The sequence below is a fragment of the Ochlerotatus camptorhynchus genome, unplaced genomic scaffold (assembly GCF_037179485.1).
Source record: "Ochlerotatus camptorhynchus isolate MF236.1 unplaced genomic scaffold, CSIRO-AGI_Acam_v1.1 ptg000222l, whole genome shotgun sequence".
NCBI classification, from domain to species: Eukaryota; Metazoa; Arthropoda; class Insecta; order Diptera; family Culicidae; genus Ochlerotatus; species Ochlerotatus camptorhynchus.
This window is the reverse complement of record NW_027040712.1, coordinates 3,317,813-3,335,784: the sequence shown is the minus strand read 5'-3', so window position 1 is coordinate 3,335,784 and position 17,972 is coordinate 3,317,813. Positions and strand designations below refer to the sequence as shown.

Below are 17,972 nucleotides of genomic sequence, written 5' to 3'. Positions count from 1 at the left end.
TTAGAAGTGCTTGTAGTTTAACAAAGTTCCCATTACCCCTCATTACCTCATAACTAATTTGTAGAGTCTGTAGACGTCTTATTATGGCATCGATTAAATATCGATATAATATAATTTATCAAAATTGCTTCTTCTAGTCCAGAACGCTTCAAAAGTAGTCAACATAAAGGACTTTAAAAAAGATTAGCAACATCGAACTTGACAAGCTTGACAAAATACCGATGAATAATAAAGAAAACACCAAAGACAAATTTGAATTTATCCGTATTTAAGTAAAATTTTTGGCCCTGGATTTGTCCAAAGTCCATTTTTACGTAGGGAAGTTTTGCCGAACTTCAGGGAAATCCTAACAATGTTCAGGGAAATCCTGCCGAAGTGATTTATTAGATTTTTCGGCTGGTACGCATGAAGATTTCTTTTATATGGCTTTCTCAGTCTAGGGTAATCCAAATCAGGGAAATGGAAAACTAACTGTATGGATTACCCTAGATTGAGAAAGGCATATAAAAAAAAAATCTCCTGCTGATGTTCAGAGAACTCCTGCCGAAGTTCAAGGAAGTCTTGGCACCCCCAGTAGCTACGCCAATGCCACCAATGTTCTTATTTTTAAACCCTCATGTCGTTTGAGTACCGTCTCAGACAGTATTCCAACGGCTGTCGCTTTCTTTTTCTACGACAGCCTTGAGATTGAGCTCTAAGCGACAGCTCACAGTGAGGCTGTCATACTACATGCAACGTTGCCGTCTTGTGCAGTACACGACAGCTCGTTCTTATTAATGTATTTTGTTCGATCGGCTATGACAGCCTCGGATGGTCATTCGTAACGTTCCTCGTACATACAACAAGCAGTCCGTCAAACTGCCGATTCGTTGCTGCTGTCTTTGAAATTTTGTTCGTATGTCGTGAGACTGCTAATACACTACCAGTGTGACGCTGAAGCTCGTTCGATTGCTATCACGTTCGTGCTCAATGAGCTGGATTACCGAGGTGAAGCAATCGGTTAAGTTGTGTGAGTAAAACCCCTGTACGATACAAGCAATTAGTGACGTCACTACTTGCGTTTACGTTGATTTTTTGGTTTACTAATACAATAATATTTTACGATCTGCTTCACCTCTCTCTGTACCTCATTGGTTCGTGCTGCCCATAGAAAAACTTCATCCGATATTTTTTAAAAGCGCGCGGTCTTGGGCAGATCAGACATTCCGACATTCCGGCGAAAAATATAAGCCTACCCGATACCAACCTGACTTCTACCAAACCCCAACTCGATGTTGGCTTGTCATTGACCCGACATAAACACATAATTGACCCGACATCGACCCGACATTTGATCGACGTCGATCATAAATTGACCTTACATTGATCATACATCGGACCTAAATGTCTGTTTGGGATCATTTTTCTTGGTTTCTTCCATACTCCACTGCCGTATATCAATTGTATATAATGTCTCGGTTTGTGAAGACTGAAACAGAAACATTGAAAACCTGACCTTAAAGAAATGCCCGAGAGTGTCCTCCGTCGATAGTTGCCCGAGCAAAGTCGGTTAACAAAATGAAAGCAAATCGATATTAAAGATTGCAGTTCCTATCATAATGAATACTCATTTTGATTACAATTGTCACGACATTAGTCTGATATCATATTGTGCCTTTCATTATGCAGTCAAGACATTTTAAATGAAAGCAACTTAACTTGAAGTTCTGCTGTTAACGTCTTGTTTAAAATTTAAGTTAAGCTTATCTGTCGTTGAACTAACGATTATTGTTTAATTGTTTTGTTTAACACATTTTAGGTCATTCGTAACCAACCCGAGGTGACATTTGAGCTCAAGTCTTTCAGCGTGAGAAGCTTGGATGCTAACCATTTACACCAGGCCCGTATTCAGTCAAACATTATGAATGCAAAATCAGTAATCAAATTGATTTCATTGAAAGCAGGATTAGTTTTCCGTTTGATTCAACAGTGTAAAATTTTGCTCTCATTTTTGATGTTTTAACCGTTAAGTCAACCAAAATGAGATTAAATGGAGTATTCAAAATAAGTTACATCATAACAGCAAATTCTGATTTCAATTTGATCTCTAACTTTGCTCGGGTGGTGGTCCTCTGTGAAGATGTGTTCTGCAACCTCTGATTTGAAATCATATGTCAGGCCTTTTCCCTCTTGCTTTTTGACCTTATTAACCTCCGCTATATGTTCTTTAAATCTAGTTGCTAAAGTGGTTTGTCCTACGTATTATGAGATGGATAATAACTAGGTAGGTCATGACTTTTCATATACATTTCCTGACAGTTGGTGAAAGGTCATTTTGGATTCAAGCTACTGCACGGCGTAAGTTGAACATTGATTAGCTGCGTCGTGGGTGATTTGCCCATAAATGAATATCGGCGGATTTTCACATTTCTGGTGACCGTGACAGGAGACGAACCTGCAATCTTTGAGACCCCCGATAGGCAAATCACCCACTTGCAAGGAAAGTTTGAAATTTGTACGCGACCGGGACGACCGTTCTGAATGCGAGTGAGGACGGATTTGCAAAAATGTCTGCTCGCCGTGGCAAAGCCACAGGAGAAAACGTGACCGGGGCGGCCGTTCTGAGAAAACGAGTGAGGACGGATTTGCAATAAAAAATTCGCCTCCTCGTGGTGGCACGGCCACAGGATAAGAACGCGACCAGGACGGCCGTTCTGAATGCGAGTGAGGACGGATTTACAAAAATCGTCTCCTTGCCGTGGCAAAGCCACAGGAGAGAACGCAACCGGGACGGCCGTTCTGAGAAAACAAGTGAAGACGGAATCACAATAAAAAGATCGTCTCCTCGTGGACGGACCCCCAAAAACACGTTTTTCACCAAAAACATATTTTCTTTAATTTTAGGTCTTAACTATGTTCAACAAAGTTTATTTGTATACTAAAATACACATCTTTCTCGAACATACTATACCTGCATCATTTTAATAGGATGAGTTATTGATACATTTTCTTCTATTTTCCTCATATTTTGAACTTGCGTATCTTTCTTAGGTGCAAGAAGGTGCAGATGAAGTCAAATGCATAGAAGTCATGTAAACAACAAGGGGATACTGTGTTTTATACCGCGTAATAAATTCGTTTCCATAGTAACCGACTCCATAAACACTTCTCAGAGCTTATAAAATTCAAAAACTGCACATTTTCTTTTCAAACGGTTCCCAGATGGCAAAACTGAAGCATCAAGAATGAAAAAATCTGTCAAATTCAGTTAAACTTGTGAGTCGATAAGTGTTTTTCCATAGTGCTCATCACTGTTTTTCATCAAGCGTGAAGCAATTTCGAAAGTATAAGAAAGAATGTAAGATAGAAGAACTGCGGAAGCCAAGCGAAGGATAGATAGAGACTTATTCTGCCAAAGAAACCGGACAGCAGAGGAAGCTACGAGAGCAGGACTTTGAAGTAAAATTGCATTATCTGGTAGGGCTTAATTTATTTTAAATTTTTCAATTCATCGTTTGATCACAACAAGTGCTTATGATTTGTTTTTTCCTGAAAATATTTTCATTTCACTTTTAGGGGGATAAAGCATGTCATGCTCCAACTTTACTGAAGACGTCATTACTCTAAATCCACTCTCCATTGTGCTATTAGTTAAAAGCGTCAAAATGGACTTTTCAACCGGTGTGGAGTGTAGCAAAGCCAGTCCCCGGCATTATCTGCACATTGTGCACAATCATGGCATCCACCACGTGCAGTTCATGGACAAGATGTCGACCTCGGAGATGCAGAGCTCGTTTGCCGATTCGGGACATTTCGAGGACATTACGACCAAGTCGATCCATTCCAAGGATTCGTATATACACACGCAGGATCGTGCTTGCGGAAGTGACGATGACATTGATGCCGAGAAGCAGTGGCTTGTCGAGATGTACGAAGCTTGCATTGAGGAGCTAGTTAAACAGCAACAGGCAGACGAACAGCAGAATCGCATGTCCAACAATGATCGCGTTTGCTGCAGAAATTGACGCAACCGATGTCGCTAGAAAAAGATACGGCGATTTGTTTTTGGTTATATGAAAAAAATAAATGGGAAATACTGGTTTTTATGTAAAAATTGACACTTGTGGTTTAGCAAATTTTTGGGGGCGCGCAACTACAAAATATTGTTTTCCCTTATTAAGCAAAAAAAAAAATATACATATATATGGAAATCAAATCAACTCTCCATACATTTTTTGATTCGATGCATCTCTGGTATCGACTAAAAATCTCTTTAATAAAGTAAGAAGTGCAAGGAGATGTCAGTTTATATTTCAACACTTAGGGAAGAGCGCTACTTCGACGTAATCGTCTATTTCCATTCTATCGAGCAGAAATCATCAATAATATCAATCATTTCACCATGCACAAAACATTAATACGTTTGATCCGATCCGTTAGTTCATAAGCCACAACATGAAGCCTATTTGGGCGCATTGTATGAATATTTACACTCATTGTTCTCAAAACAAAAGAATTACTCCTAACGAATCCACTTTTTCTCGAGGGGGACGACTCTATCTACGATGCAGGAAAGATTATATTTTGCTGTGGCTAGCTGTGTGCACGCTAATAGAAATAGTAGATAGAAAGAAGATTGACGACGATTCTGAAGATTTCCTGCAAAAAGATGATGCGCGATGCAAGTAGATGCGAGAAATGAAAAAAGATTTGTCGAAGATTGATTCGCTAGGGGGAGATTTGTTGAGCATCTAGACTTGAGATTTAGATGTGTCGCCCCCCTCGCTTTTTCTACCATCATCCGTAGGACGAAGAAAATCTAATGGCATTTCAATGCGTTAGGACGGAATTGAAACTCGTAGGACGAATTTAGAATGAAGAAGCAGTGTTAGATTTTTAATAATATCTCAACATTGATATTATTAAAATTTATTCACTTTTCCAAAGGTACGTATGGAAAGGTGAATAAATTTAGAAGTTATCTTTGATGAAAATATTTCATGTTCAAAAAAGAGAGGTAAAGTGCAGGATGTGCTTAGTAGGACGGAAATTAGATCAAAAACCCTACTTTCGTGTTTGTTGAGATTTTTTTAGATTTACCGAGAAACCGAAAAAGAACCAGGTCAAAATGAAAATTCACTGGTCACCCTGAAAGTGGCACCGAAATTCCTGTAGAATTATGAATGAATCAGTTAAAATATTTCACTAAGTTTGATTCCGATAAGAAGTTTAAATTAGTAAATGAAAATTCAACTAGAATATATGGTCAAGTTGCCTCAATTTCAGCAACCAATATGAGGACAACGACCCACAGATTGCGAAACGTACTGAGCTCTGGACTAATATTAATATTTCCCCCTTTTTGATTTTGAAATTAATTTGTTAATTATTTTCCCACGTGAGTAAACACAATTAATTGATGTGATGTAAAGCCGGGTAAAACCAACAAGGTAATTTTATTTCACATTTCTCAAAAGATGAGCTCATTCCTGCAGCAGCAACACTTCATTTTCCTCATTTCTTTGAACCCTGTCGTCGAAGAACAACACAGCAGAGCGGAAAAATTTGCATTTCTGTGTCTAATGTTTCCTTCGGCTTGCAACTACGTTGAGGCTGTTGTTGCAATTTTCTTACACACTCACACGCACACACGGTGGTTGCTGGTTGGTTGATGCACCAGCCGGATTTCTAATCCATTGCACGCTCCTTACCACCCCTCCCTCCGCATCACCTGCTACGTGTGTTGCATTTTTTCGGGTAATTTTTTCTTCTTGAAGTGGTTGGCATTGCTATTCATAACACTTGCGTATGGGAGGGATTTGCAGGCATGCTTCATCAAGAAGGCAGTTGTGGGAAGTTGTGAGGCACTAACGCAATATGTTTACAGCTTAAAACTACGATGATGATGACGATGATTATGGCGCCGCAGACGTGTGCATCGGAACATTGTAGGAGATAATTTGATCGAACATTACAAGCTGGGTGTGTTGTGTAGCACAAAGATGGTTTGCAAAACTATACGTAACATTGCATTGCTTCAGAGGGAGAAACTGAGCGCGTAGGTTCTAGCAAAAAGCATATGATGATTATGCCTTTGGATGTACCTCCTTACATGGTAAAAAAGGTATTGTTTCGAGCGATCCACATTGTCTATAAATTGTAATCGTACGCCCTGAGGAATAGGAAGTTGCAAATTACCCGGGTAAAGAGTGAGTTACATACTCTGGGAGAAAGCCATGGGTACAGTTGTTGCGGTTTTCCACGGTAGATTTGTGCTAATCATGGTCTTTATTATGAAACTCACTTGGAAAATTGATTATTTTTACATCATTGTTATCGGCGATAATTCACTTAAGGAAGAACTTAATGAGCGTGGTTTCTTTCCTCAATGCGAGGTACATTTTCCAGGAAATTGAAAGACGCTACCATTGTTGATGTGCACCATTTAGTTTTACGATTTTTTCTCCTTTCACGTTTCCATCATTACCAAACTATCAGGGATCTAATTGGGGTGGGCTCTGTAACCTAGTGTCAATTAGTGAAATTAACGATTCAAACAAAGCTACCTCCTAATTACGCAACCCAGCGATTAAAAACAGTGCTCTGACTTTCAATTTCTTACAGACGAATCTACCTCCGGTGGGTAATTCATGCGAATTAATCATCACCATCGTGCCATTTCACTATCGTCCAAAAGCGAGTATGGATTCAAACAAAATCAGCAAAAACAACCGGCCGAGCATGCTAAACTTTGATACCCGTTACCGGTTCGCTAATTCAAAAGATCGAATACGCCACCGTCGTCGGCCGGTCCATCGAAAACAAGTTTTCCCCCAACAGCGACTCTGGTCAACAGTCTGTCCACTCGCCCTGCCAGCCGTCTTTCGGTTTCAGAAATTCCTCATCAAATTTAATTCATTTTTTTTCTCCACCCATAGTCCGATAGGTTCCCTCCTTCCTCCACTCGAAACTAGCTGCAAATTTTTGATTTTGGATTATTTCTGCTTTTTCTTTCAGACCTGAACTGGGAACGGTACCGAACTGATCGACCGGCAACCGCTCGGACGGGTTCCGAAAACTAGTCAACAATTGAAACAATCAACCGAAAAACGAAACGATCGAAATTCAATTAATACGAGCGCGCACAAATTGGAAGTTTCATTTTTTTAACGAGTCAGGTGTGAAGAGGCATGAGTTGATCTCGTCAAGTGAAGAGTGGCGTTTTTGTTTTCCGTGTCCTATCATTTGAATAATGAGATAATCGTCGTTGAACCGTGTCCGGATTTGTAGTGCGGAGGAATGTGATATTTACTCGAAAAAAACCTAACGTGAATAAGAAGAGGTGGAGAAGACAACGGGGAAATATTAGGGGAAACAGCGGTGTTACATCGAGATCGGATAGTGATTTGAACGACCAACTAGACGGGGAACTCCTCATCCGATGAACGAAACCGAGGAAAAGTCACTGAACGATGGGATATTTCTCGAAGCGGAACATTTTCATTTACTGCTGCATTTCGGCATGTCTGTCGTTGGTAAGTTGGAGATTTTGGTTATGTACTGCAAAGTGATTTCTGAGTGCTTTTTTTAAGAGAAATTTGGATGTATCTTGATGTAGAAATCGTTGCCCTTTTCACAGAAACAAATATGGATTTAATCGTCGCGTTAAATTTTCCTCGTGTTGTTTTGATGGGCTAAACAATGAAATTGTTAACGAGCAAGTTGAATGCAAGAATGTCCATTTGTGCATCATTTTCCGTTAATTTATATGTTTTTCGAAACAAAATTTCGCCACACATTGTCTTTATAAGCGCTGTAAATTGCAGAAATTTGCAAACTGTTGAAGGGTAGTTAACCTAATTTATGGAATAACAGTGCGGTTTCGATTTTATCACGGTATGAAATTTTATTTTTTTTTTTTTTTATTTACAGGGTGATTCGGAATAACTGTCCCTTTTAAAAATGGTCATAACGATTGAACGCTTGCGTGAATTTTTGATATCATTATATTCTAGATATTCTACATATATAACCTTCAACTAAGCATAGTTTATTTCAAATCTCTCTCCCTTTACCTTAATTATCAGCTACATTTGTCATGAAAATTAACCACAGCTGGCACGCACGCTTTAGTTCCAGCACTTTTTGAGTCCTGGTGATGCGTTTAAGCTCTGATATTGAACGGATTTTCCAGGCATGGTTCCTTTGTACCTCTATAATGATGCAAAAATAAATGTTACATTCTTTGGAAAAGATTTCAGTTTCTAAAAGATAACACACGATTTTTTTTACAGATTTATGCCATGCTCCATTTCGGTTCATATCTATCTCAAAATTCACCAGTTCACTCTACTTTAAAAAAGGGTAGCTGAGCTTGTTGAAAAATTTTTCAGCTACAACTTTGTTCAAGACCACTTTTCGATCAAATGTAAGAAACAAAAATTATTAGTGATTCAAGTCACTGATGTCTTATGATTATGCTCCATCAACTGTTCAGCAGGCAACATTGGTGTTCATGGCACGTAGAATAGAGAACAAAAATCATGGCTACTATGTCACACTGCAGAATACAGTGTTGCCTACAATACAGTTGCTTAATCTTGCCATAAGATTATCAATCTCTTAATCAATTAATTACTATTAAATTTGACGTTTGGCTGAAATATGATTGTTCCGTGAAAACGCATCGGCTCACCCCTCACCAAGAACATCGCATGAGTCTAAGTGCACTATAGTCTATAGTGAGTGCTTTTTGTTTATAGGTAAGGAGATACCGTGCTTTCGCTATGATGACAACCTAAATAGAAGTGATATGGTAATTAGAAGCGAAAGCACGGGCGTAGTAAATAAGTAACTAATTGCGTTACTTATTCACTATGAATAATCACTGAAGATGTGAGTTCTTTAAATTATAATTATCTAACCTATTATTTATAAGATCTTAATAAATTTTACAGCTTTACAGCGTTGGGCAACAGTAGGAAACTATGCGTTTTATTGTTTGTCCCGCTAGAAGAATCGGTGCCCGTATCTTCGAAGCTTCTATTTTTAATAATGATTTTGTGCAAAGTTGTAGCTGATAAAAATTCCCATAAGAATAGCAATGGAATTTGTTAACAATACAATATGTAAAAAGAGTAGAAGACAACGAATAAAAAAATTCGTTTTCCCATTGTAATTTCCATATAAACTTCAAATGGTTTGTGCCAAGTCAATTTCTTATCAAATGAGTTTAAACTTTTGGAGGCTAATTAGGACCCGATTTGAAACCGTTTGAACACTGTGGAGCGAACATTTCAAATTTTGCATCAGTCTAATGATTACACAATTGGTCAAAAAGATGCGCCCCATACAGGATGATGCCCCAATGAGAGGGGAGATGAGCCCGCCTTTTATCCATTATATGGCATTACCTCTCTCCCCGTTCAAATCGCTTCAATCGGGTGCGCTGATGGTCCCTCCCAATCCCAGCATTGTTGTGTAAAACGCTAAAAATATGTCAATTTTGTCTCGACCCCTTCCGATTTGAATGAAACATTGCTCACATGTTCGCTGCTATCAATGGTTGCATTTTCATTTGAATATGATTTTTTTCTATTCAGTAACTTTTAAAAAGGGCGTATTAAAAAAAAAAAATTAAATCATAACATGAAAACTATTGATCTGATCAAAATGACATCTGAAAACAATTTGTAGGTAGTTAAAGTATCTTTAAGGAAAATACACTTATATAAAAAAGTTAGTAAACTAAGTCAGACCAAAAATCCTTTTTTAACTATGTTAAAGAAAGGCAAAATTCTAAGAGCTTTCCATCAAAAATGCAATTAAACAGTAGGTTGGGCAATACTCCTATTCAGATTAGTAACTTATTTGCTGACTTCTTTCAGGACGTTCATACAATTCACGATGAGAATGAACGAGACTATCAATATTTTTCGTACCTCCCCAAGCCAATGAAGAACATCGCAGTTGATAATTTAACTCTCAAGGAAATTATACGTGGTCAAGGTTTCAACTTGGATGCTCCAAAAGGTGCTGGACTGGATGGTTTACCACCTCTTTTTTAAAATCACTTGCCAAGGAGCTAGCAAAACCTTTATTCTGGCTTTTTAATTTATCCTTGGAGTTGAGTGTGCTTTTCAATTCCAATTTTTAAATTAAAAGTCTGATATAAAAAATTACCGTGGAGTTGCTATATTATCAAGCATTCGTAAATTATTCGAATGACAATATTCTTACAGATTAGGACGGTAATTACTAGCAAACAGCACGGATTTGTTAAAGGACGGTCTACAGCTACTAACTTGATACATTTTGTGTCATATTGTTTAAACTCAATGGATAAAGGAAATTATGTAGAAACGCTATATACTGATTTTAGTAAAGCATTTGACAGAGTTGATATACCACTCTTGCTTTTTAAGCTATCCAAATTAGGCTTCAATCCTAGGCTACTGCATTGGATCGAGTTGTACTTATCACGGCGGACGCAAAAGGGATTTGAAAGATATCTGACCTCCATAGTTGTGTAACATCTGGTGTGCCACAAGGTTCACAACTTGGTCCATTACTGTTTATTTTATTTGTCAACGATATAGAACATATTTTGAAACTTCTTCATGTTTCTATATATGCTGATGACATGAAACTTTTAATGGAGATATCTAAAGCACCTGATCTTCAAATATTTCAACATGAAATTGACGTTTTTTTACACATGGTGTAAGAAAAATTTGTTAGAACTAAATTTTAATAAATGCAATTTTATATCGTTCACAAGAAATCACGCTGTAATGCATGACACAATTGCTCTTGGCCAGAAAACAATCTGAAAATCCTAACAAGTCAGAGACTTAGGTGTTATCCTCGACTTCAAGTTAACCTTTGCTGATCACTACTAATATTATCTACACATCAAGCAACATGCTCGGGTTCATTAAACGATTTAGTTTGCACTTCAATGATCCACACAATCAAGACACTTTACGTAGCATGTGAGGCCTCTTCTCGAATATTGTAGCATAGTTTGGGCACATGTAAACCGCATTGAATCAGTTCAAAAGCAGTTCTTGTTGTTTGCTCTAAGAAAGTTGGGTTGGACGAGTTTTTTACTTCTATCTTATGAATCGTGTTGTATGCCCATTAATTTAAATGAGCTCAATGATTGCTTTTATAAACGATGTGATTTCGCAAAGAGTTAACAGCCCAGAGATTTTGGAAAATATTAATTTTTATGCTCCCTCTCGCTCACTGCGGAATAGAAATTTGTGTATCAACAATCAAATTATTAAACTTGGTGAAGAGTTTAGGCTGGTAACTTGTTTAATAAAAATCTATATTTGTTTTAATTTTTTGTTAATTTTCAATGTTTATAAAATTGCATAACTTTTTTCCTAAGTCCAGTCGTTCTCAAGTTAATGCGAATTAATAATAATAGTAATAATAATTTTCAATATTTTATACCATTTTCAAATGTTAGTTGTAATATCAAGCAACAAGATGCTTTTTACGTGATTTTAAATTAAGAAAAAAAAACTAATAATTCATTCTCGGATATGGTAATTGTCATACTTATCCGTTTCTATTAAGATGCAGCGAAAAAGAAACACGTTGATGTTGTCAAATTCAAGATTTGTATTGGTGAGATAAGAAACACTATTTATTTATTTTTTACAACTCATAGTATTTGAAATCATTGAATATTTTGGGTGTATCGTTAGAACTAGAGAATATGTTTACTGCAATTTGGTTGTTTGAAAAGTTTCTGTATCTACTAACTCTGCTCTCAGTCCATGTCCTGCTTTGGGACGAGGGGAACATAATAATCAATCTTCGGAGACCAAATCTTTCACCTGGCAAGAAGGAAAATGAGAATTGCTTTTAATTTTGGGTAATACGGATAATACTTGTATCCTTTCTTCTCGAGTGCATTCCAGATCCGCGTATTTTTCCTAAAGTTGGCTCATCACTTCATCGTTATCCTTACCCGCATAAATGCGAACCATTACTTGACCTTACCAGAAATTGTTTAAAATTGTTTATAATCCCTGCTAAACTTTAACTAAAATGGTTATGGAACTTTACATGAACGTTCGTGTGATAAAGTTTTAACCTTATGTATTATGCTTTTTTGAAAGTGAACCTTACAAATAATGGGTTGTTAAGAACCATTACCATTCCAAATTCTTGTTTTCTCCATACATTTTTTGCAAAGAAATTATATTGGAACCATTTTATTTATGATTTGAGAGCTTTAATGGTAATGGTTATGGTAGTCAGTAAGGTTCAAAGATGGTTTTGTAACATCGATCAACTTTGTCTGTCAACTTTGTTTGTAAAAACAATGGTGCATTCTGTTCACTTTGGTTCATCATGCACAAGAGATACAGATTTGAATTATTTACAAAAATTGTAGCAAATTAGAAAACCTACAGAAGCTTCATACATCATTTTACAGAACTCTGTCGATGGAAAAAGTTAAAGGCAAATGAATTTAAATGAATGCACGAAATGAATGTAAATGATTTTCCATGCCTACCCTTATTAGTTCTTTTTCTGACTGTTTCCGGACTTCTCGTTAGGGATATTTCCACATATGAAACACTTGTCTTTAATCCTCCGTTATAAAATATATTCCCCGTGCACACTTCAATGCTCATCCCTTCTCCGTTGAACATTTGTTATGGATAAAACATTTAACCAAACGATTGATCGCATTGGAATACCTCCGGTGAAAAATCGTTTATATGCATGTATAGTATTGTATTGCACATCCCAGCCCAAGTAACATTGTAAGTTTTATTGAGGTTTTAAAGCACTCTATAAGTCTAAATCATGGTCTACGGTATCTTCATACATCGGTACATCGGAAGTCTCTCCGTTTTACATATTCTGCACAAAAACTACTTCCTAAGCCCTACCCCTGACAGGATTTCCCGCCTTTTTATGGATAGGGCGTGACAGAAAGTATATTTTGTGCTGAATATGTAAAAAAAAAAAAAAAATATGGACTTCCGATGTTAATCTAACGGCGCCGGTGGTGCAGTGGCAAGCGTGATTACCTCTCACCCCAGCAGGCCTGGGTTCAATCCCAGTCGGCGCCGACGGGATGTTCTGAGGCATAACATCTCTGATCACGCCTTCCTTCGGATGGGAAGTAAAGCCGTTGGTCTCCGGTTCATGAGTTGATGGGTCGATAGGTAGGGTCCAGGTGTAGAAGCTGCCCTCCTGGCACGTCGGTAGTATTAGTGCTCAGCACGGAAAACAAGATCGACGGAAAAAACAAACCAAAGGAAAAAAAAAATGTTAATCTAATTGCATTTAAAGAGGTACCAGACATGTTTTACACTATTTTGTAACTGTGAGAGGTACAGCATACATGACATGCAAATTTTCTCTCAACTTGAATTTTTGGCTCTTTTGGCGGGTGAAAAAATTATCGTCAATTATTTTTAGGTTGTCGTTATAGGAGGGTGGGGGGGGGGGGGTTGTTATATAAAAATAACATTTGTCGCGTTTCATATTATTTGAACGGGACCGAAAACAGTCTCAATAACTCTTTCTGTAAAATATGTGTGGTCCTGAAAAGGATAAATTGTTCGATCTCCACAAATTCCACATCCTCTCCACCCCATCGTTGGTTGTCATCAAGGTGATCACGCTAACTGCTGCTATTTTACCACATCGTCCGTCCGATGCAAAAATACGCGGATTCACAGCAGCAGTGCTCTAGCCTGACTGCGGTTATGTTTAGCAGAGGCAGAGGGAAAAATTCCACCTTTTGCTAATTTGCTCCCACTTCTGCTTGCCACGCCGTCCGAAGCTTTAATGAGCGGAGCAGAGCTCTTATATAGTTTACAGGTTCAAGCAAAACGATGCGGTACTCGATTATGACGACTTGGTTTGGGGTAAACGTTTATTTCATTGAAACTTCATTGAATTGGAAAAAGCATTTATTGTCAGCATCAGATTGTGAGAGTTATTTCCTATCGATTGGTGTATTTGGATTTTAATTTCATCTATAAATGACAAAGTTATAAGCGTTCAAAACCTTACACCTTTTCGTGACGGTCGCAATTTTTGATTTTCGATTTACCCCCAGTACCTTCCCGTAAGACGTAGTCTACGTCAAAAAACTCCATATAAAAATTGAGGGAAGTGGGAATAATTCATTTTCGATGCATATTCAGGCCAAAAATAATGAACGACAGCCTGAAGAAATCAATCATAGACTATGTCATTCAATTATTTCCTGGAAATTATTTTTGAACAAGCTACAATTTAATAAAAATGACGCTACCCCGCAGTAACATTTTCTGTTGACAAGTGTTGTAAGTTGAATCCGCATAGATCTCCGGTTCCTTGAATTCGTAGTGGTCGACAATCGCGCTTGAATTTGGAAGACAACGAGTCAACTTTAGGCTGATGGCAAATCAAAAACATCCGCGAAATGCCGGCCGTACACCAACACGCGACAGATCTGTGAGCAAGTTTCGATATTTGGGTGTTTCAATGTACTTTTGGATATTCTTAAGCAGTTGCGTAGTTAACTAGCTTCAAGGCATTATCGTTGATTAAATAGATTACCAATGATTGGGCTAAAGAAATCCTCTCTAGTTGGCGCATAGATGTTGATCAGGCTGTAAGTGACGACATTTTTCCCAAATCCTCAGTACGCAGATTATATTTGTTCGTGCAGGCGACTACTACTGCCTCTACCCTTAACATGAAATAACTACTGTACCTACCCATAGATGTCCCTATTTGTCCCCGTATCATTGGCATTGTTTTTATGAACTGTTCTTGTTATGTTACAGTAAATAAACGTCTGTAGTACTTTTACCTCCGCCATGGCAGGACGGTCAGTGAATCGATCGAAAGTCATTATTTTTAACTATCACACAACGTACAAATTGGGTCCTATCCGTGCGCGAACAGGATGCCTTTCAGCAGGATGCTTTTCGTGAAGAAATCAGGGAGCTTCAGCGAGGAAATCCAGTTCCAAAAGACTCACCAGTGCGTCGTTTGTTCCCGTCAATAGACCCAGAGTTCGAGGTCGTCTTAATCTTTCTCAGCTTCCCTACCAGTCAAAACACACTGCCCTCCTCCCAAAGAACCATCCGTTTACTCGACTAATCGGCGAGCACTACCATCGGAAACTTGTCCATGGCGGCGGGCGTCTCCTCTTGTCCACGATTCGCGAAGAGTACTGGCCCCTGAATGGTCGTCATTTGGTCAAATGCATCGTACGAAACTGCTTCCGTTGCTCCCGGCAGCATCCGATACTCGAACAGCAGCAAATTGGTCAGCTACCTGCGCCGAGGATTGTTCCAAGTCGTCCGTTCTCCAACACAGGCGTGGATTATGCTGGTCCGTTTTGCATAAAGCCTATTCACAAGCGCGCCGCTCCCGCAAAAGCTTACCTGTGCGTATTTGTATGCTTTGTGACAAAGGCCGATCATTTGGAATTGGCTTCTGGACCTTTCTACCCAAGGATTTCTAGCGGCTTTGCAACGGTTCACCTCAAGGCAGTCCCAACCCACATATATTCCGATAATGGGAAAAAATTCGAAGGAGCAAAGCGCGAACTGACCGAGATATTCGCCAGATTTAGGAGCAACAACGAGCAGAGCATAATCGCTTCAGCCTGCTCCGAGCAAGGGATAATGTGGCACTTGACTCCTCACTAGGTATGTACCACACTTCGGTGGCCTATGGGAAGCAGCGGTCAAGACTGCCAAGCGGCATTTATTTCGCCAATTAGGTAGTACACGTCTCATATTCGAAGCTTACTACACTATTTTACACCAAATCGAAGCCGTAATGAACTACGGGCGTAAACGATCTTGCTGCACTGACGCCGGCGCACTTCCTTAACGGATCGTCTCTTCAAGCCCTGCCCGACCCAGACCTCCAGCACACATCGATGGGCGTCCTCAATAACCTCCAGAGGACTGGCCAGCGTAAAAAGGCTGAGAAGCAGAAGCTTCGCCAGAAGGAGATTCGCAACCGCGAATCCCAGCTGCCGGAGCAGCCTTGCAATTTGCCCATGGATTGCGAGAAATGTGGTAGAAAACAGAAGTTCCGTGTTACAAATGTAGCAGTTCAGATCCCAATAAAAGCAATTTTGTGAGAAGCCTTTTTCTCTGTATATTAGTGATTTAGAGAACAAATAAAGTGTAGTGGAGAAGAGTTATCCTGCCTAAGTTTAATCACTTACCTGTGCCACTGGAATTTCCCGTTTTCTGGTGCCCGTGCGTCCATTGGTGTCCTGTGGAACCTGGAAAGAAGAGAAACTTCTCCCCACCTTACCTGTGCTGCTACCTATCAGAGGAAAACACAACACACAAACAACACAACGTAGGAAATTTATGGGTAAGCGCCTACATAAAATTGGCAATTGCGCAATTTCATTGCTCATTTTTTATTAGCAATTTAGCGGTATATTTTTTATAATTCTATTTGATAAATTTCATGAAATTTGGATCATTTTGCTATTTTTGTATGGATCATGAATTGTTAGAGATGTTCACCCGAATATTATGATCTTCAGAAGAGACTCAGAACATCAGTGCTACATAGAGTTCTACATTAGTTTCTTAATCCTAGGATCGGATTGTGCAAGCATGAAATGCACAATTAGCAGCAACATTAAAGGGTGTCCACGATGAAATTGCCACACACAAAATTGATTCGCAAAATTCGAGTTTTCATCCGATTGCCATCAACTTTTCAGGGATTGAGAAATAACTATTAAACTTCATTTTACCATTTTACTCGTATTTTATTTACAGTCCATACGCAAATGCCCGCACCTTGGCCTTAACCCCGGCCATAAGATTCTGCACAACCTGTGAATCAACCGTTTTTTGCATGTAAACCCATACTTTCTTCAGTTCCTCGACTGTCTTCACTACCTTAGGTCGTTTAAGAAGGTGCTGCTTCATAATCGCCCAGTACTTCTCGATGGGGCGGAGCTCGGGAGTGTTGGGAGGGTTGAACATTTTCGGCACGAAATTGACCTTATTGTCCGCATACCACTTCAGCACGTCCTTGGAGTAGTGGCATGAGGCCAAATCCGGCCAGAAGATTGTTGGGACGTTGTGGGCCTTCAGGAGAGGAAGCAGCCGCTAATGGAGGCACTCTTTTATGTACACCTGTCCGTTCATCGTGTCCTGGGTCACGAAAGGTGCACTCCGCTTCCCGCACGTGCAGATGGCTTGCCAAACCAGGAATTTCTTCGCAAATTTGGACATCTTCTGAGTGCGGACATGCTCCGGAACGCTGAACTTATCCTTGGCCGTGAAAAACAGGTTGCCGGGGATCTGTTTGAAGTCGGCCTTCACATATGTTTCGTCGTCCATGATGCAGCATTCAACTTTCGTCAGCATGTTGAGGTACAACTTCCTGGCACGGGTTTTGGCGGACTTGTTCTGCTTCTCGTCGCGATTAGGGGCCTTTTGTACCTTGAACGTTCGAAGCCCAGCCTTAGTTTTGGCCTTCTGGACAATACTTCGGCTTAGGTGCAGCTTCTTAGCCACGTCCCTAACGGAGGCGTTCGGATTTCGGTTGAAGGCCCCAACTACGCGGTTGTGATTTTTGGTGTTGTACGGAATACTTTTTCCTTCACTTCTGGGCTTCCGATCGGTGGTCAACCGTTCCTCGAACCGCTTAATCACTCGCGACACCGTGGAATTCGCGATTCCCAACGTTTTAACGATGGAACGATGCGAGAGATCCTTGTTCTCGTGATGAATGCGCAAGATTTTATCACGCACGAGCTGTTCTTTCGACTGCATTTCCGCGAGTTTTGATCACAGGACTTTAAAACTTGCAGGATGTAAATAATATGAACTAAATCCACCCAAATTTTCATTAAATTCTACCCAACGGTTAAAAAGTTAGAGCAATTTCAACGTGGACACCCTTTATCCCAAATTTCACCAAATTCAACTACTCCCATGTATGACACGGTTTCGATGCATAACTAATTG

General features: G+C 39.3%; 1 protein-coding gene across 2 annotated transcripts in view; it reads left to right on the top strand.

Annotated features, from left to right (window-relative positions):
- Positions 1–17,972, top strand: part of Rcd6 (Reduction in Cnn dots 6) — an 87,616-nt gene that overhangs the window by 37,878 nt on the left and 31,766 nt on the right. For both annotated transcript variants that reach the window (XM_065225235.1, XM_065225234.1), the window contains one exon: positions 6,997–7,514. In XM_065225235.1, the coding sequence (XP_065081307.1) occupies positions 7,452–7,514 (63 nt within the window). In that variant the 5' untranslated portion in view covers positions 6,997–7,451. The remainder of the gene's footprint in view (positions 1–6,996; positions 7,515–17,972) is intronic.